Source organism: Suillus fuscotomentosus (genome assembly GCF_016647785.1).
Source record: "Suillus fuscotomentosus strain FC203 chromosome Unknown F5891scaffold_244, whole genome shotgun sequence".
Taxonomy (NCBI): Eukaryota; Fungi; Basidiomycota; class Agaricomycetes; order Boletales; family Suillaceae; genus Suillus; species Suillus fuscotomentosus.
Genome location: NW_024539756.1, coordinates 41226 through 56339, shown reverse-complemented (window position 1 = coordinate 56339; position 15114 = coordinate 41226). Strand labels below are relative to the sequence as shown.

At 47.4% G+C, this 15114-nt stretch overlaps 5 protein-coding genes across 5 annotated transcripts; 3 read left to right on the top strand and 2 right to left on the bottom strand.

Moving 5' to 3' along the window:
- Positions 1-520: 520 nt before the first annotated feature.
- F5891DRAFT_1200586 (uncharacterized protein) lies at positions 521-1364 on the top strand (the record flags this gene model as incomplete). Its single annotated transcript, XM_041368839.1, has 3 exons — positions 521-1009; positions 1059-1151; positions 1200-1364. 3 exons carry the CDS (start codon positions 521-523, stop codon positions 1362-1364), a joined length of 747 nt encoding a protein of 248 aa, XP_041216716.1.
- Positions 1365-1935: 571 nt separating this feature from the next.
- Positions 1936-2199, bottom strand: F5891DRAFT_967900 (uncharacterized protein; the record flags this gene model as incomplete). The annotated part of the gene is made up of 1 exon (XM_041376282.1): positions 1936-2199. A coding segment is annotated over one exon (264 nt), but the record flags the coding sequence as incomplete, so codon positions are not given.
- Positions 2200-2797: 598 nt separating this feature from the next.
- On the top strand, positions 2798-5154 carry F5891DRAFT_1200585 (uncharacterized protein; the record flags this gene model as incomplete). Its single annotated transcript, XM_041368838.1, has 11 exons — positions 2798-2944; positions 3002-3103; positions 3158-3256; positions 3309-3425; positions 3479-3697; positions 3744-3833; positions 3881-3952; positions 4003-4230; positions 4279-4530; positions 4578-5012; positions 5059-5154. The coding sequence occupies 11 exons, from the start codon at positions 2798-2800 to the stop codon at positions 5152-5154; spliced, it is 1857 nt and encodes a 618-aa protein (XP_041216714.1).
- A 1636-nt stretch (positions 5155-6790) lies between these two features.
- F5891DRAFT_1200584 (uncharacterized protein) lies at positions 6791-9602 on the top strand (the record flags this gene model as incomplete). The annotated part of the gene is made up of 3 exons (XM_041368837.1): positions 6791-7286; positions 7339-9201; positions 9253-9602. The coding sequence occupies 3 exons, from the start codon at positions 6791-6793 to the stop codon at positions 9600-9602; spliced, it is 2709 nt and encodes a 902-aa protein (XP_041216713.1).
- Positions 9603-10036: 434 nt separating this feature from the next.
- On the bottom strand, positions 10037-14946 carry F5891DRAFT_988734 (uncharacterized protein; the record flags this gene model as incomplete). Its single annotated transcript, XM_041378025.1, has 10 exons — positions 10037-10233; positions 10288-10336; positions 10568-10846; positions 10882-11007; positions 11066-11119; positions 11181-12607; positions 12680-12717; positions 12769-13422; positions 13476-14879; positions 14909-14946. The coding sequence occupies 10 exons, from the start codon at positions 14944-14946 to the stop codon at positions 10037-10039; spliced, it is 4266 nt and encodes a 1421-aa protein (XP_041216712.1).
- Between the last annotated feature and the right edge of the window lie 168 nt (positions 14947-15114).

The following is a 15114-nucleotide window of genomic DNA, read 5'->3' as shown; positions in this document are numbered from 1 at the left end:
AAGTTACCACCACATGCAAGAGCCTGACCATCATTAGATATTGCGAGGGCGTGAATGGACCCGCCGTAGGTAGAAAAGCGGGTTTGATGTCGGAAGTGTCGCTTTGCTTTCGCGAAGAGTGACGAGGTAAAAAAGGACATTGTTGCATATACGATCTGATTGTAGTCGCCAGTTCACCTGCTCACAGCCTACTTATAATAGGAACTTTTTTTGTTGATTCTATGGCGATTTCCTAGCCATTTGTTGGTTCCCGACTTTTGTGTTCATTCTTTTGTAAGTGAAGTAATATATCACTTTACGTAACGTTTCTGCTATTCAGGACTTATTTGTTCGATCCCCTTAAGCCACTCTTTTGTTGACTGTCTTTATTGTTTATTGTTTATTGTTTAATCTCTAGTAGATTATGTTGAATGGTGTCATTAGGTTGGTCATAAATGTCTTAGAGGTTATTACAGTTCATACCCAGTATCTTGACCCGCTCTCGTCGCCCCGCTCACGTCGCTGTAACCAAAACCACGACATGCCCAACAAAATCAACACTGTCTCTCCTTTTTATGATCAAGAGCCTGGCGCTCCACCTCCCTTCCCTCCTATGCTCACGGACCAACTTGAACTATTTGACAGTGCCCACCGCTCAACTATGCTCGTTGCTGACGAGATTCTTCCTTCCAAAATCAGTGCCATCGATCCTCCTATGCAACTCAAGGGCACGCTGGTGCCAGAGTCCAAACTTGCAGCACGGCCATTCAAAAATGACCCCTCGCCATACTTGAAGAGAGTTTCGTTCGAGCGCTCACGTTCCAATTCTCGGACGCCCAGGCCCATGCCCTCGGATTCTTTGAGTTCATTAGATTCAATGTCGGACAGTGGCTCCTCAACTTCGACTGAGAGTCTATCGGACGATTCAAAGATACCAAAGCCCCCTGGTGAACCAGGTCATCCAGGGCGTGGAGGATACACACTTAACGAGGCTTTAGACTGGAACCAAAAGGCATATGCTAAGTTCAAGGTGAGTGACGTGCTCTCATCACAACGTGCTATTTGCTCATAAGCACAAGAAATTTATGCACAACCTCATTGAAGAACATCTCGATACGACCAAGTGTGCTTCTTCCCAAGACTATGCGCTCCTGAAAGTTGTACGCGACAAAGTAAGTAGACCACAGATGGCAATTGTCCGAGAATTTATTATTTGTCAGGCTGTCGATGCTTTCCCGGACTTAGAAAACTACAGGGACTTTTGGCCGCTGAATGATATGATCATGATGTGTTTGAAATATACATCAGGTCGTGCTAGGCAGAAGAAAGCAAGGATGGTCGTGGGCAAGTCCAAGAGCAAGAAAAATGCATTGAAAGTGGGGTAATATAACTGATATCGATCTAATCTACAGTAAAATAGATTCACACTATACCCCATGTACTACGATGTACTACGTTTACTTGAATTACTAGGGATCGTTGCTCCCAACGAAGATACATGAGTTATAACAGAATGGCAAAGTGCTTAACCTTATGTAAGTCTCATTTAAAGTTTCGACAAAGTCTTGCCTGATATCAAGTTTATTCTTTGTACTAGCGTTCACGATGCTTGTGACAAGAACGGCGCCTTCACGGCGAAATTCATAATGTATTGAATACAAATCATTATATATTACTTCGTATCAAACTACCTCGCTGCTGACGATCCTGGATGCCAACCGGTGGTTTACCCGAGGACTCAAGGGCTTCACGACGGTGAGAGTACGTGGGAGCTTCGCTTGAGGGTGATGATTAATACTTTGTATAAACCTAATGAATTCATCAATGAGGACTGGAATCACTTTCCAGTGATGATGCTTACTGATGCATGATGAAGTCTGCAAGCGAATTGTCCCTGCCTCGCATGTTCACAACAGAGCCAGCGCTGGCACCAATCCTCATAACAACTGCATCACCTCAGAATATGTGGTCAATGCTGCTGAGAAGCGGATTGGTTCTTAAACGGCAGTGCCGCTTGAAAAAAACACAAAACTGATATACGTGTCTTCCTTCATGCAGGGTGACAAGACAGTTATGCACATAAGGCTGCACGGTTGCACAATCCAGGAGGCTCTCGGGAACAGGAAAGCGTTTTCCACTGCGCGAGCGATCAGAGCACTGTGTCAACATGGTGACCTGGCGAGGTTTACTCCAGGATGAAGAATACAGCCTACACCGCAAATGAAGTTCGGTAGTCTTTGTAGTGGTCAGCAAAAATCAAGAGAAGCGAGATTATAGCTTACGGATGATGCGGGGAAGATATATATGCGAGTGTTGACCATTGCACAGGAATGACAAATAAAAATTAGATGATGAGTCTAGGCGACCAGCGCTGAGTACAAGGAATGGCTTGAAAGTGGGCGATGAAAGTGGGCGATGAAAGTGGGTGATGAAAGTGGGCGATGAAAGCGGGCGATCTTATAGTAGTTTTTTAGTGCTTACCTTTGAACCGCGCAGAGTACAGAGCATCCCGAAGAATCGATCACCATATCTATTGTCTTTATTTGTTTCGCAGAATGCGGGGACCAGAACAATAAATGTAATCTTACGATCATTTGTATGCCTAGGCTTTTTGGACTCTTTTGTGTCCTCAGTTTTGTACTTATGACATGGAGCACCCGAAATGATAGCGCTCAAGGGCCTGAAAAAGGATAGTGCATCGTCGTCAGGGTGAAACACTAGTGACCGAAAAGTCTAAACACAATAATGGTAAACGTACATAAGTAGGATCCAAGCCGAGCCCAAAATTTAAACATTGATGATGCCAACTCCCATTACCATGTCAGAAACACAGCACCATGTCCATGTTCACATTGAGCAGGAAAACATACAAACAGCCAGTGATACGGACCTATTTGACGACGACGACGATATGGAAGACGCCGAGAGTCAGACCAGATCCCAGTTTGACACACCAAAATACGTAGTACGTCCACATTCATCAAGCGATCGATGAATCATGCCGGCTCAGTGTCTGTTCTAGGTATCGCAAGAGGCCTCCGCGATGGACTTGGACGATGCCACAAGCCAGCCCCCAACAAGGACCGCTCTGCCCGACAAGAGGGAAAAGCGAGTCGCCGATTCGGTACGTCTAGGTAGCATGATTCAAGGTTAATGATGTTAGACTTGGTTTGATCAGGTGCTGCCCGACAAGCGTCGCATCAAAGAAGTCGACTACTCAGAGACACTACGCGAAACTGTGTACAGTCAGAAGGAACTGATTCACAATATGCAAACGGTTCGTAGTATTTCACTGGACATTGTCAATATCTGACAGGTGGCCGCTGTAGCAAGTGGAAAAACAAAAAATTGAACATGAGCAAAACATGAACGAGATGAAACGGCAATGGGAAACAACTCTGAGAGAACGGCAAGAGCAACTAGCAAAGGCCCAGGAAGAAATCGAAGTAAGTCCTGCTGCAGCATGTGACTACCAGATGTACGCTGATGACTATGACAGAGGACCCGTGTCCAGCAGCAGCAGAAACTTGAAGAACATATTAGAGAGACTCAGCACGTACTCGGCCAGGCTAATCGCGAAGAAATAGAGGCTGCCATGGAAAAAATCCACAAGGACGCTCACGACCACTTGACACAAGAACGAATACGACGAGAAGCAGAGCTGGGTGAAAAGCTGGTCCAACGCGAGGAAGAGTTGAAGAGAAGGACAAATGAAGAGGTAAGGTGAATGATTTGACAGGAAAACAGCTGATAACAATGGATAGTTGGCACAAGAACGGGCGCAGCGAGAAGCAGAGCTGTGTGAAAAACTAGCCCAGCGTGAGGAAGAGTTGAAGAGAAAGACAAACGAAGAGGTGAGGCGGATAATCCGACAGGAAAATGGTGTGATAACAATAAACAGCTTCGAGAGCGCGAGAGTGCGATACTCGCCGAGATGGACCGAAGGTTTCAGCAAGAAGTGCTGAAGTTAAAGGTGAGAACATGTTTCATATATAAATGAAAACATGCTGAAATACTTACCAGGCAGAAAAAGAGAGCGAGCTGGCCAAGATGGAACAAAGATTTTCCAGGCGTCACAGGTCTCAGAACGAGGATGCGGATATGAACATCCCCACTGTACCGGGAGATGCAGGACAACCATCTCCATGCGCAAAACCACGGCCAGGTACCTCGTGCTTGGATGCAATTAAGAGAATAAAGAGAACTCGGGGAATATCGCACAGAGTTCGCCTTGTATCGGTAGCATCGGAGGTGAGCGCCCGATGCCATTGACTGTGATTTAAACTTACATAGTAGTAGGTTGACGGAGAGGAAGTACCTCAACAACACTCATCCGAAGACGTACCACCGCCTCCACAACACGATGCACAGCCTGCTACGACGATGGAAGATGCTATTGCGAGAGGTGTAGAAGCCGCACTGAGACGCATTCTAATCGACAAAGAATTTCCACTCACCAAAAAGCACAGTCCCCGGAGGAAAAAGGTAGAGGAAAAAGAACTCCGGCAAGAGAAGGCGGCCAAGAAAAGCTATGAAAGAGACTTTCTTTTGGTAAGCCAAAACATGGTATGGAGGCTACGACTTACAGAGATGTATAGGGAGAAGTGCGACGTCTCTTCAAGGATGTTTTCAGCATTTCTCAAGACAGCAATTTCATGCTCCATGATCCAGCTAGTCATGAGGACGTCTATGCATATGAATATGAAGACGGCCCAGGTCCCAACTGCAAACATCTCGCCTTTGATCTTAAAGGTGGGCCCAAAAGCCCCTGGAACGATAAAGTCATTGGCTTGCTCCTCGAAGAATTGCAAAGGAGGGGTGACCAAGAGAGCTGGCCATTCAGAAGATCAGAGGCGTATTTTAAGGAGGTTCTTCAAGACCACTACAAGCGCCTGCGTACAATTTGGATGGCTGCACAACCAAAAGTTACAGCAAAGGGCGGATTGGAGACTCCTGAAGAGGTGGAACAGAGGCTGATCATGAAGAAGGATGAGGCTTTGAAAGTGACTCGTCAGACAACACGTCGAAAAAATGTATGTTCAAGAGCTTCATATTATTCAGGTACTGATGCCTTCTCAGAAATATCTTCGCAGAGTTACGGTTCTTGACCACCTTGTTAAGTACAAGACCGACGGGAATGAGGAAGACCTCCCGGCCTGGCAGTGGCTTCAGTGACTGGTAAGGACGTTAGGAGAAGGCGGCATGAGTTTGGAGGAGAGTGACGTCGAAAACGATATCGAAACAGTTCTTCGTGTCAAGAACATGACTTGGCGCCGTGCGATCGAACGAGAATTGGATATTATCGATCACCAAAGAATGGTGGATGATGATATTTTTGCGCCTCAAGGTTCAAAGCCGATGAAACAGATACGCTCATCTGGGAATCCAAAGACATCCAGAACGGAAGTGGACGGATTACCTAAAGCATTGTACAACGAGGAATGGCTTGCGGGTTTGACAAAGCGTCAAGTCGAGAGTTTATCAATCTTGGATGAAACATTTAAATGGGTGAGAGTCGCGGTAGTGTAGTGTTGAACGATGTATGGGAGGGTGTAATGTACAGTACTCCTGGAGATATTGAGCGTGCAGCACGAGAGTGGGCAGATGACAGCGCTGTATGACGAAATTAAAGTCAGGATGACGATGGAATTAAAGTGAGTACATACCAGCCTGTGTTTTGAACTTATCCCTCGAATTCACGCTAGGGCTCGATTGAAGTGACTCCAGGACAACATGGCGGTACATACTGACGTGTCAAGGACCTGCCATCAGAACCCTGTTTGGTGCGCCTGTCTCCTTGCAATAAGTCAGGACAACGACATGATTAAGCAGGTACATACCAGGTTACATCTCAAACGCACTCAAACGCACCCCTCAAATTCGTGAGTGCCGTATCATGAGGAGTCCAGGGCGATAACCCAGTCGAACTCCAGCAGACACGACAGTACAGACCGTCATATCGGAGGAGGAGAGGATAAGGGACGACGTGACAGTATCACAGACCGTCGCATCCGCCAGTAGAAGTCCAGCAGACACCGCAGTACAGACCGTCGTGTCGAAGGAGAGAATAAGGGACGATGTGACGACAGTACAGAACGTCGAATCCACCAGTCGAAGTACAGAAATGCGACAGTACAGACCATCGCGTCGACAAGTCGAAGTCCACCGTTTTGTCGAAGGAGGAGAGGATGAGGATGACGCGACAGTACAGACCATCGCGTCGACAAGTCGAAGTCGAAGTCCACCATTGTGTCGAAGGGGGATGAGAGGATGAGAGATGATGCGACAGTACAGACCGTTGCGCCAGGCAGAGGTTGAGGCCCGAGGTATAAGCTAAGTATAGATAAACAGTAAGTGTAAGGGCTGAATCAATTCGTCAGAAAGTACAAACATTCGCAAACAAAGTCACGTGCAAAGCAAACTCAACTGACTCAAACTCTCAATCAACCCATACTCCTAGTACCGTCTATATTTAGGGCTCAGCATTGCTGAGTCTTCTCTTCTCTTCTCTTTGACTCGGACTCTCATCACCTAGTGGTCTGTACTGCTAGGTGTTGGCGTGTTCTATGCGACTACCTCTGTTCGGCGTATACTAGGCGCCTCGGATTTAAACCCCGCTGCAAGGCTTGTTCTGGCATTATTGGCTGCGCGCAACTATTGCTCTCTGCATTCTCTCGATCCTGCAACGGTCTGTACTGTTGCTGTGTCCTCTCGAACCAATTCTTGGCCTGTCGCGTGCAACGGTTTGTACTGTTGCACGCTTTCTTCCATTGCCCACTCCTCCCACTAATCGCAAGGTACTATGGCGCCCATGGCGACTCCCAAGCTCCATGTATTTATGCATGAAGGGCGAATTTTTACATCCTTAAATGTGTCCTCGCTTCCTGACACGATCCCTCCTATCCCTCGACCCTGGAATCCCATACTCGAATCTGATTCTTCGTCCGACAACATCAAAGACGCATTGACCACTCAGTGGGCTTACGAGACACGCCCATGGTTTCCACTTATCGCGGCAAGCCCTAATTTTGGTGGAGCTGTCTTTGCATGCCTCAATCATTCGCTCTACTCTTTGCCCATAGAGTCTACACCCGATGGCCGCTATATCTTGCGTGGAGACGTTTGGCAAGAATGGGAGAGTCTAGAGCAGAAATTACTGTGGTGTTCGCAACGATTAGCAGTCAACATGCATTTCCCTTGGTACGGCCAAGCCCCAAGACCTCCCAAAGACTACGGGTACCTGAGGTCCCATGTCGATGCGAGGCTTGCAAAGAAGGTCGCTCTGAGATCTCGCGATGCATTCTTAGGTATGTTCTTCATCTATATGCGCTGACCATGGCTGATTGTGTTTATTTTCAGGGATCTCAGCTCTCTGCACGTACTTTATTATGACTCGCCAGTATCGACCCCATAACGATTCCCCCTCTTGGACTTCTCTTTTAATAAATGACCCTCGATGTCCTATCCTATCTGCATGGGTGATGGAACTTTCTCGCACATTTGTCGGGGATCTTACAGATGCTGTACCACGCAATGGTATGATCATTAATAGTGCTTATAGTCTGGCCTGGGACACGGACGTAATCATGTTTGAACACTATAAAGTTCCGATCTGGGTGCATTGGCCTCCTGACGTTTCCGGCAACAAGGTGTGGAAGCGCTACCACCCCTCGGCAGACGATCTCGCTGGAGCGACTTGCGCTACTTTGAGCGAATTGCAGAACAACGACGTGTGGGGCATTCAGCCCGATTCTCATTCTTGGCTCACCCAGTCAAATGATATGTGTGACCCCGAGTCGAGCCAGCCAGCACCGTTATCCACTCAACCTCAACAAGACCTCTCTCATTTTCCCCTTCCCCATAAAAATAGTGGGCAGAGGCATGGCGAAGATTGGCAGGCGTTTTTTGCGCGCAAAGCCTTGCAGAACGCGAAGAAGGAGGAGATGGAGACCCCGTCTCAACGACAGGCTCGTCTGAGTCGTCAACGTTTGGCCGAGAATCACAGCCTCCCTGGCAAGTCCAGTAGGATTTGGGTGTTTGAATGGCAACCCCAAGATGATTACAAAGATTTCATGTTGCGCACTCACATCACGAAGGCTAGGGTTGAGGAGGTCTGGGGAGACTATAACAAATTTACCAGGATCTTTGATTCTTTTTCCAATCAATGGGACTTATGTCTCGCACTCGACCCCACTAGCATCCCAGACAGTGATGATCGCGAAGATGATGATGATATCATGCCTCCCCTCCCTGTAACTTCCTCTTTCGAGGTTCCACCTCCACCCCCTTCCAGTTTTGCCAATGATGTATACACATACTTCGGCAGTGATGTTTCACTTTCGTCAAGACATACACACATCGAAGGTTTCGTTCCTGTATTGCATTATCACTTCGGATATCGAAGCACTGCCCCTACCTCTGCTCCCACCATATCATTCCTACCAGCGAACGACTGGATTAAAACGGCCAGATGGGAGCAACTTCGCAAGCTCCTTGGTGATTCGTCGGCAGAAACGGGTTCGCTCACAGAGCCACAACGTCAATGCATCATGAAGTTCATTGCATGTTTCGTCAACATGAAAGAGTCTGACTTGAACACAATCCCGCCTGACCTTTGGGATCTTGGACCCCTCCCAGCTCTACAAATTTCACATCCTTACATTTGTATCTCGCGCGCGCAGCTATCGCAATGTCAGTATTATATAATTGAGCCCCGCGAGTCCCCAAATCTTGTAGTCTGGACTCTGGCTGTCCTCAACCCCGTCACTGCTGTTATGTGCCTGCGCCGTGATTGGGGCTCAGACATGAAGCAGATCGCGTTAGCTTTGCTTCAAAGAGGCATCGGATTCAGGACCTTACAGCGAATGAGTGTCGTGCCCAACCAGCGTCGCCTCCTTTCTGAACTTCGTACCTACACATTAGGGCATCGACGACCCCCCTTTAATCCCATATATGCTGATTATATCGTGTATGAGCAGCTACGCCATGAGTTCATGAATTGTCCCCGGGCGAGGGCTGCGTTCCTCCATGGAGGACTCATATGGTGGTTGGCCTTGCACAGCCTTGGTTTCAACCACCTTCCATCTGTCCTCGACGGTATTTCAACTGAAGCTGTTCCGTTTGGCGAGCTATTGATTGGCGATGGCGGTCAGACTTACTACGACGATGGGTTGTTGGAGGAGGAGGTTGATTTTATGTGTGGAACGTACTGCATAGACCTCCGTAAGCTTTCTATAGTTCAGTCCCATCGGTACTAATGGTCACACTTTCTAGGTGACGGTCCGGAGATAGTTTCATGGTGGCCTCGGCCCAATGCTTGGAATGCGTTGGGCTTAAATGTTGGTTTTTGGTCTGCTCGCTGCGAAGACTGGTTCCAAGGACGTCTTAGCAATCTTCGAGAAGGGGTTTCTCGCATGCGACATTCGCTCATCAAGGACGCCAATGGTCCAATGACCTCCACACAATGGAAGCGCTCCCTTAAATTTCAACCTGCTACTAACAAGATCATGCGCAACATTTCGGCAGCAAGCTACGATTTCATGACAAGAGCATCAAGTAAGAGTTCCCTCACTCCCTTTCTCATTCATACTTACGAGTTTGGCGTAGTTTGGACTCAGACATAGTTTTTGCCGTACTATACTTGTATGATAATGAAGATATTAAATTTAGTCTGATCGCCATTTGTCCTTCATGAGTGGGCGACGATTGAGTGATGAGTGGGCGATGATCGGGCGATTTATTTTGTCCGAAGGCGAAACTTGAAGTTTCGCCATCACATTTTGTCGCCAGCGTAAATTTCAAGTTTTTGGTAGTCCCTTATTGTTCGACGAAACTTAAAATATTGGCAAGCATATAGCGGTGGATTAAACTTCAAGTTTCGTACCAAGTTTGATGCGATAATTAAATTTAAAATTCAAGCAGACGCTGAAAATCCAATTATATTTCTTATTTGTGTTGACGTATAGTCAGTGAAAAAATGACCGTGGATATTTCATATTTTTGATTTCGTGCACAACGATGACTAAATTTGAAGTTATATGTCCCTCTTTATGTCAGTTCAAACTCCAAATATTTTCTTCACATTTCGTACAACGTGTAAGCCTATCCTAAATATTGACAACCCCGATGTGAAGGTCGTAGACTCATTGTATGCCAAAGTACGTCTGTGATTGTTCCTGGCCGCTAGTCTATGCTTACGAATATCATTCACACTGTCAGGATTGCATAAATGTAGTTGTTTAAATTTTCTCCTTCCTACGCGCGAGATTCAACATGATATGTATAATTAAGAGGAAGGAACGGCCGCACTATCAATGGTATTGAATGGAAGAATGACTAGATACAAGCTAGATAGCATCTAGATGGTCAAAAATTAAAGCAAGCGTGCGAAGTTGGCATAAGGAGCAAGACATGATAAGATGGAGCCTGCGTTTACGTTGCAGGAACGATCAAGAAAGAGGGAGAGAAGGTGCACAAGCGAATGATGGCTAGAGCTGGGCTTGCATGCACAGGAACCATCTTATTATTTTCGTGTCCAACTTGGCTTTCTCCCGCTCTTGGTATGAGCTACCTGGCTATCAGTACTTACTGAAGCAAGATGAGCCTGCATTGCATGCTTTTCGTAATCTGAAAAACCGCAAGGACACAGAAATTTGAGGTCTCTTGCGCGGTGAATGAAAATTTCGTGCCTTTGCCCTGCAACAGGAGCCTTGAAACTGCGTATATGCCAGCTGTTGATGCCTTCTTGACGTTTTTTGTCTTGAAAATGAGTAGCTATATCGGAATCAGAGCCGGAGAGGTAGACATCGCACTGAGGGCAGTATACTTTGCTAATGTCTTCTTGGAGAGCCTGGCATTGTATCATTAGCTGAATGACATAGAATGAATGTAAGCACGCAATACCTCAGAATCGGCGCTGGCAGGTCTTTCTTCAGTGTGAAGTGACAAACTGTCAATGCCCAAGGGACCCCGATCATCTCCAAGTGCATTGGTCCTCAACCGCTTCAAAGGCCGTTCTTCCACCTCGTCCTGATGTCATAGTAAGACGGCATCAGCTCACGTTGGGATGTGGATGGAGACAACGCACTTCAGAATTGCTTGGTAGACTTCGGCGTTTAGCCAGTTGCTGGTTATGGGAAACCTATTAAATGATCGTGTATTAGCTAGGCAGTAGTACAATTGATCGCGGTAGCACAGAATACCTCATAATCAGCTGGTGGGCTATTGGCGTCAAGAACTGCACTAGTAGTATTAACTAGGTCATCAGATTGGCCCAGACCATCGGCCGAGGCAGTAGTTAAATGGACGATGCCAGAGTTAGACTGTCGAGATAATTGGATGGCAGGCGCTGCAGTGCCTGATGGAAGGACTGCTCGGGAGATGGACGACACCATATGAGTCAGCTTGGCTAAAGCAGCCCGCATACTTTGAATCTCCTCAAGAAGATCATGGTTATGAGGGGGCACTGTCATATCGGGATTTGAGGCTGCGATGGGGCTACTTCTCCGAGTCCACAGGGATGAAAGTGTATTTTTAGAAGAGGATTGCTGGTGAGCATAAGACGCCTGGAGGGAGAGGGCAGCATCTTCGTTGGGGATGTCTTCTTTGAATCCTAATAGCTCCTGCCAGAGATCGCAAAACCTCATCGTTCGGTGAGCCATAGTGCTTGTTAGCTGAGGATGATCTTGATGCGTTCTGGCGTACATCCGATCACCTGTATTTTGATTATGGCCAAGCTGAGAGTGTAACACGTCATCAGTTCTCGGAGTTAGGACATCTGAGATGTGGTAATGCTCTGCAATGCCAGGCAGGATGTGCCTCAACGAGCTCATGTTGAGGCAGACCTTACCGGGAAGGTGTTTGCTAGTGAGTTGCTGAAGGATGCGAGAAAGTCGTTCAGACGTCCATCTCTGGCCCTTGCTAGATAAGAGATAACAGTGGTGATGGGGATCGATGGACTCCGCAGGAAGAACAAGATCAATAGCCCATGCGCCAATGGTGGCTACAGATGCCTGGAATCGCCTGAGTACAATTTCTAGAGGGCGAGCCATGAAATGAAGGGTGAGCTTGTCGTTGCCGGAGTTTCGAGATGATTTGCTGTAATCTCCTATGCAGGCAAGTCGGCGAAAGAGGTACATAAGGTTGCGGCTGCGGAAACTTGTATCCACGATCTTGGCCCGAATCTCTTCTGCGCCCCGTTTCGGCATTCCCGGAATCTGATGGAATAAAAAATAGAAGTGTTCCTTGAACGCTTCGATACTATCCAAATACTCTTCCCATGCTCCCTTGCGCGGCACTGGATGTCCATTGGAATCGATGCTAAAATACTTCTTCATGAGCTTTTTATCGCTCATAATAAGCTTCATCAAGACCCATGCTGCCTGCATTTCTGAAACCAACACGCCGCGTCCAAGGACGCGTTCATGGGTATTGTCTGTAATTTCCTTTGGCGTCTTGAGAGGATGCAGATCAGCATCGCTTGCTCCAAATAGAAGATCTTGTTCAAGTATATGGACCATATCCCGATAGACACTGTGGTACATCCGCGTCATGGAGGTTACAGACAGCGACTTGCCATCAAATGTAAAGTCTGGCCCATCCAATACTGCAAACTGGAGTCTAGGTAGGGCTATGTGGCCTCGGCATATCGCATAGCATAGTCGAGAATATCTTCGGATGGTGCAAAACGGCGTACGCATACCAGGTTCTATCCACACTTTCATGGTCTTCCTGAACGTTCTAGGAGTGAATAATTAGTAGTTAGATAAGTCAGATTTCCAGCACACCTACTGGTAAGGATCTGGGGATTTCATGACCTCGGTTAAGATAGAGAAAAGTCCGACATAAACAATCTTGGACAAATGGCTGGAGATAAGGTGAGGCGACGCAAAATGACCCTGGACGTTAACGCTGGTAGATATGACAAATGAATCAACAAAAGAGTGAAGAGGCCTTGGATTGTCGTTGGTGTGAGTAGTGAACGCAGACAACAGGAGCAAATGATAAGCTTCCATGAGCTGTTCTTCAGACGAGTCAGGATCGGCACAGGACTCTCTTAGTATCTTTGCACGTCGCTTCTGAATAGCATTCAGGAAGATGGGGTAAGGTGGGTGATCATCTGCGGCGCTCAGGCAAGTCAAATTTTCCGATCCGTCTTCATCAGGCCATGATATAGGCCCCCTCTCGCCTTCTTCGTCTTCGTCTTCATCTCCATCTCCATCTGCAAAGTCCATGTCATTCCAATCCAACCCTGGGATGATGATATCTTCTTCAATGCCCTCGCATTCTCCATGGCTCTCATAGTCAGAGCTGGCCTCGCTGCTTGTTCCTTCATCAGAATCAGTCTGAATGGACTTTATGCGTAAAATCATCATAATAAGGCGGTCACAATGGACTCCATAGCCTTCGACTGAGTGCCTTTCCTGTAGTATCTGGAATGGACGACTTGATTGAATATCAGTCAATTTTGGAGGCAAAACATTATTACAAAAACCCACTATCGAGTGCGCCAGCTGGTAAGCTCGTCCAAAAGAGCATGGTCAATCTCTGATGCAGAGGAAATCATGGAGAGGTATTTTGCTCCAATGCCCTTGATACGAGCTATGCAGTCGATATCCTGTTTGACAACTTTGGAGACAGAAAGATCTCGCAATGTGGCGAGAGAATATCCTTTTGTTGCTTCGGCCCAGCCAGTATTTGTCAAAAATGGTGAATGTTCTGCAACATCCGAAGTGTCGGACAAGTCGCCTGTCACAAATGCACCATTGATGTAGCGGGCAGAAAGGGTAGAATAGAACTTCGCAAAAAGATGATCGGGGCCTACGTTCTGCAACATCATGTGAACGACGAAATACTGATTCTTGGAAAATAGGCGCTGAGCAAAAACAGGTTGATCTTGTTTAGAGATGCACGGCCCTAGTTCGTGACGTGGATGAGTTTTCTTTCCATGATCCCCAACTGAATCAAATGTTCCAGCCACGTAGGGACAGTGACGGCATTGGAAACCTCGAACGGGCTCTAGTAGCCAAGGAAGAGGTGGAAGAACCCGCTTTGGCAAAACTATTGGACGCTGAGAATACTCTGCAGCACCAAGTTTTTGGCTTGCTGCTTTTATCGTGATTTCTAGAGTGGTTCTCTTCACGCTGTGCGATAGATGTTGCTTGTGATTATTGATTATATGGCCTACAAGTTGATCTGCCCATACACCGCACCGACACCGTTCACAAACAAAGAGTTTAAGATCAGGCTGAAATTTTGTCATCAAGCGTAAGGCATCAAACTCCCAAACATCAATGAGGCGACAGAGTGGATCTTCACCATTGACCTGAGGTGCCGGAATTGCTGCTGACTCCAAGGGACTTGGTGGGCCATCCAAAAAGCTACCTGCAGTAGGGCACTGTAGCGGACCAGGTTGTGCAGGCTCAGCACCATTGCCTTCACCAAAATTATCACAATTTTGTAAACCAGAAGGCGTACCATGCCTGTAATCAGGATAGGCTGGTGCCTGCATTGGCGAGGGTGTCCGCATCACTGGTGTCGGCATTGGCAAGGGCGTCCGCATCACTGGTGTCTGCATCGGTGAGGGCATCGACATCACTGGCGTCTGAGTCGGTGAGGGAGTCAGCCTCATAGGTGTCAGCGGCATTGGTGCAGGTGGCATTGGCGCAGGCGGCATTGGCGCAGGTGGCATTGGCGCAGGTGGCATTGGTGCAGGCGATGCGGGTACTGCAGGTGATGTGGGTAACGCGGGTGGTGCAGGTGGTGCAGGTGGTGCAGGTGATGCGGGTAGCGCAGGTGGTGCAGGATCTGGAGATATAACATCTTGCGCCATGGTCTGATCCATCTCGCCCTGAGGCACGTGTGAGGCAATATTCTGGGTACCAAAACTGTCAGATTGGTAGCTAGAATAGGTGGAATGACTTCAACATACTGCAGATGAGGCGGAGGCTCCAGAATACATATGTCCATAGTTCCTCTCTACATATTCTCCTAAGGAAAATGACGTCCATTCGTTGACAGTTGGACCATATATACTCTGCGGTGTATCACCAGAGACTGGACCAACAAGACATTTGTCGTGATGCCTTCGTATATAATCAAGGTGACCAGACACCGAGCACCCGCGATAGCGAAAGG